The following is a 3,786-nucleotide window of genomic DNA, read 5'->3' as shown; positions in this document are numbered from 1 at the left end:
CGAAGTTTATGAAGCCTTTAAACCCCCCCAAAAAAGAGAAAATGATATTTCTTAGTTATATAATCAGCATAACTTATTCCATCTAGTATGCCAGCTAAAAAGTATATTTCGTGTTAGTGAACATCTGGAATGCATTAATTTGATAGCAAAACGGATCTATTTAATTTCTGAAGCTTCCAATATGCATTTGAGGCGAAAACTAATCATTTCAAGTCTGAGGCTTTCCAATGCCTAAATTTGAAGAAAAACTTATTTACTGAAGTCTCAAATACCTATATTTTAAGCTATACAATTTAAATTATTAGAAGTCCTAATCTTTAAAACGGAGAAACTTGTGGAAAAGATTGCTCTTTGTTTTTGGAGTTTTTAAACTCGTATATTTAAATAAAAAATATGAAAAAAAATAATAATAAACATAGTGGTTTCAGTTCTAAAGGTCTTTAGATCTAATACTCCAAACTATAAGTGAAATATTTAGTCGGATTTGTAAAGGTTCGATGTAAAGGAGAGCGAATCAGCTAAGTAGCTTATCATTATGCCCACGACCCTCCTTTCTGCTCGCTGTTGAAAGAGGTAATGAATTTATTTAAAAAATATCTCTTGTTATAAATTTTGTATCACTAATTTATCAAATTAAAAAATAGCAATTTCTAATGTTTTTTTTCAATTAAGGATTATTAATAGTTAATTAAGCAATAGTCATTACAAAAGTATTGTGTAATTGTAAGGATTAAAGAATTCTTATTCAACCTTTAGGCAATAAAAACTTATCTGACAAAGCCATTTTCTGTTAAAGCTAAGTGGTGGACGAAATTTTTATCAAATATCATCTTCACCAATTATCTTAACAAATTCAACTACGACTCCTCAATCTTTAGCAGATAGAATAAGTACATTAATCTACATCTTTAAAAGAGAATAAGTACAGAGATTCACCGACTGCTCAGTAGTGGAGCCAGACAACAGAGAAATTCTGCTAACAAAAGCACAACCATATAAGTAGAAGTCCGTTGAAATTAAACATAAAAGCATGAGCCCAAGGCGTCTTCTAAACTAGTCTACCTACATCAGGATCAGAATCAGTCCCAAAACCATGGCTTGTTGAAGTGGTTGGATGACTTGTTGAAGTGGTTGCATGAACAACACCAGTGGCATAATCTAAGTAACTCACATCGTAAGAAATCGAAAGAGCTTGATGAGTGGGAAATGGAGTTTCGCCCTCCAGTATTTGCAGTACTGTTCTAATGCCAAGTCTTTTCTCTGGTTGAGGATGAGAGCAAAACAATCCCAACTTCAGTACTCTTTCCATTTCTTCTACATCATACAAGCCATGAAGATTTGGGTCAGCTGCATGCAAGATTTTTCCATTTCGATATAGATCCTTCACCCAATCCAACATAACAATCTGCTCACTATCCTTGGCTATATCTATGGGCCTCCTGCTACATGCAACTTCCAGTAAAACAACGCCAAAACTGAATACATCGGAGCTTGGAGTAACTTTCCCTGTGTATGTGACTTCGGGAGCGATATAACCAACAGTCCCCACGACTGGAGTTGTCTGGGGATTTTGACTATGGCCGTATAAACGAGCAAGCCCAAAGTCTCCAAGTTTTGCATTAAGCTCTGAATCGAGCAACACATTACTGGATTTCACGTCTCTATGAACCACCCTCCGTTCCCATTGCTCGTGAAGATATAACAACCCTGTAGCGATGCCCTTCAGAATTGCATATCTTCGTTCCCAACACAGTACTTCTGTTTTTGCCTCTGGGTTAAGGAATATCAATTTTTCCAGGCTTCCGTTTGGCATGTAGTCATAAACAATAAACAACTGTTTGCTTTTCCTGCACCAGCCCCGCAATTGAACAAGGTTTCTGTGCTGGAGACGACCCACGCTGGAAATTTCTGAAATAAATTCCTTCATTCCGGCAGTGGAGTCCCTTGTGATGCATTTCACTGCAACTTCAACGCCGCTTCTGGATAGAATGCCCTTGTAAACCCGTCCAAAACCTCCGAGGCCCACCAGCTGGTCATCACTGAAGTTTTGTGTGGCAGCTTTTAGCTCTTCGTAGGGAATTCTGTGAGGCCAAAACTCTAGCTCCCATTCTTCAATCAAATCCCTCTCTTTTATTTCTTTCACTTTAACTAATGCAAAGAAAACGGCAACAAAGAACAAAACCAGAGATGCTGCAGTTACACTAACCATAAAGCCTACGCATCTAGTTGTCTGCTTTTTTCTGATCAATGAAGGGAGATCCGACAGATTTACGGTCGGGGCTTTACCTGGTAGAAGTGTAGGCCCAGATGAATATACCAGCACAGAAGATAAAACAACCATACAACTTGAATATGAAACAAAAGGATTTATTATTATTATTATTCTAAATTAAAATGTCCCTGCGCTTTTCTGATCAAACTTTATAATAAATCTTATAATAAAAACATAAAGCTAGTTTTGAAATCTGAAATTTGAGGTTTTAAGGGTCTACCCAATCCTTTTTGATGGCAACACACACAAGAGCACAAGAAACAAACATTAGTGTTAGCAACAAAAGATTATCCTAAACAGGCATATCAAGAGAGACATTAAGCATGAAATAGAAAGCATATAAACATAGAATGAAATAGCTAATCAAGATGCTCATAGTTGCTCCTCCCTTGTTCCTCTCCTCTCCAAGTCCCAAATGAGTGTAGCTCTCAGCAGCTTTTTGCACTATGGATGCTTATGGAGGATTGAGATTTAATATTAAGCTTCAAATATGAAATGAAAAGCTAAATACTATGCTATTGATGTTAAAATGATTGATTTTACCAAAAAGACAAGATTTTAGTTATGCTATGCTAAATGCTCTCTAAAAATGTCTATAGCCTAAATGCATACAAGTTTTCAGGATCTGGATTATGAAGGAATGGGCTCTATTTATAGGAAAAATGGAGCAATGGATGGCTAGGATTGAAAGGTTTAATCAAGGGTCAAGCTTGAAAGTTGGGGATCCATGTGCACAATTTGCACCAATGAAATGGTGACAAGTGTCAACATAAGATTGGGTTGAGAGAAGAGGTTGGAGGCATTAAATGCCTGAGGAGACCTCATGGTTATCTAGAAGGTAAGGGTCAAGCCTAAATTAGGATTACCCACTGGATTAGGAGTTAATGCAAGGATAAACCTTTGTGCAAATGATTAAGAGATAATCATGGTCAAAGCATTAAAGGCTTGATGAGACCCTTGGGTTGGGTAGAGGTTGAGTCAAAACAAATGTTTTAACCATGTAGGAGGGTTTGGGTTAACCATTAATGGTTTTTGAAGACTTTGTGGATTAAGTGGTTGAAGGTTGGAAGCTTTCAAAGGTTATCCAAGACTTTGAGACATTTAGTGGTTGAAGGTTGGAAGCCTTTAATGGTTATCAAAGACTTTTAGGCTTTGAGAAGTGACTCCATTTTGCTTAGGAACGTGACAATAATTAGGGGATGGATTAGGTTAATTAAGAAGGGGTTAGAAGAATCTAGAAGGGGTTTAAGCATGCAAGTGGATTTTGTAGGAAAATGCAAGTGGGAGAAATTTTGGTATTTTCAATTAAAATAAAATCATTTATTTCAATTAAATGGTGTAATTTGCATTTGGATAAATATTCAAATAAATATTAATTTATTTAAATGAGAAAAATGAAGATAAAGCATAAAAATGCTTGAAGACTTTGAGGGAAACCATTAAAGGCTTGAAGACTTTAAGGAAAACCATTAAAGTCTTAAGAAGACTATAGAAGGAAGCCATCAAGTTTGAAG

The 3,786-nt window shown here is 36.2% G+C and overlaps 1 protein-coding gene across 1 annotated transcript; it reads right to left on the bottom strand.

Moving 5' to 3' along the window:
* Nucleotides 1-713: 713 nt before the first annotated feature.
* On the bottom strand, nucleotides 714-2,341 carry LOC131075558 (L-type lectin-domain containing receptor kinase SIT2-like). Its single transcript, XM_059221019.1, has 2 exons — nucleotides 1,067-2,341; nucleotides 714-973 (listed from the first exon to the last, which is right to left on the bottom strand). Exons 1-2 carry the CDS (start codon nucleotides 2,339-2,341, stop codon nucleotides 944-946), a joined length of 1,305 nt encoding a protein of 434 aa, XP_059077002.1. The 3' UTR covers nucleotides 714-943.
* Between the last annotated feature and the right edge of the window lie 1,445 nt (nucleotides 2,342-3,786).

This window comes from Cryptomeria japonica, chromosome 5 (assembly GCF_030272615.1).
Source record: "Cryptomeria japonica chromosome 5, Sugi_1.0, whole genome shotgun sequence".
In the NCBI taxonomy this organism is placed as follows: domain Eukaryota; kingdom Viridiplantae; phylum Streptophyta; class Pinopsida; order Cupressales; family Cupressaceae; genus Cryptomeria; species Cryptomeria japonica.
Note: the sequence above shows the minus strand (reverse complement) of the source record. Positions and strands in the feature narration are given on the sequence as shown.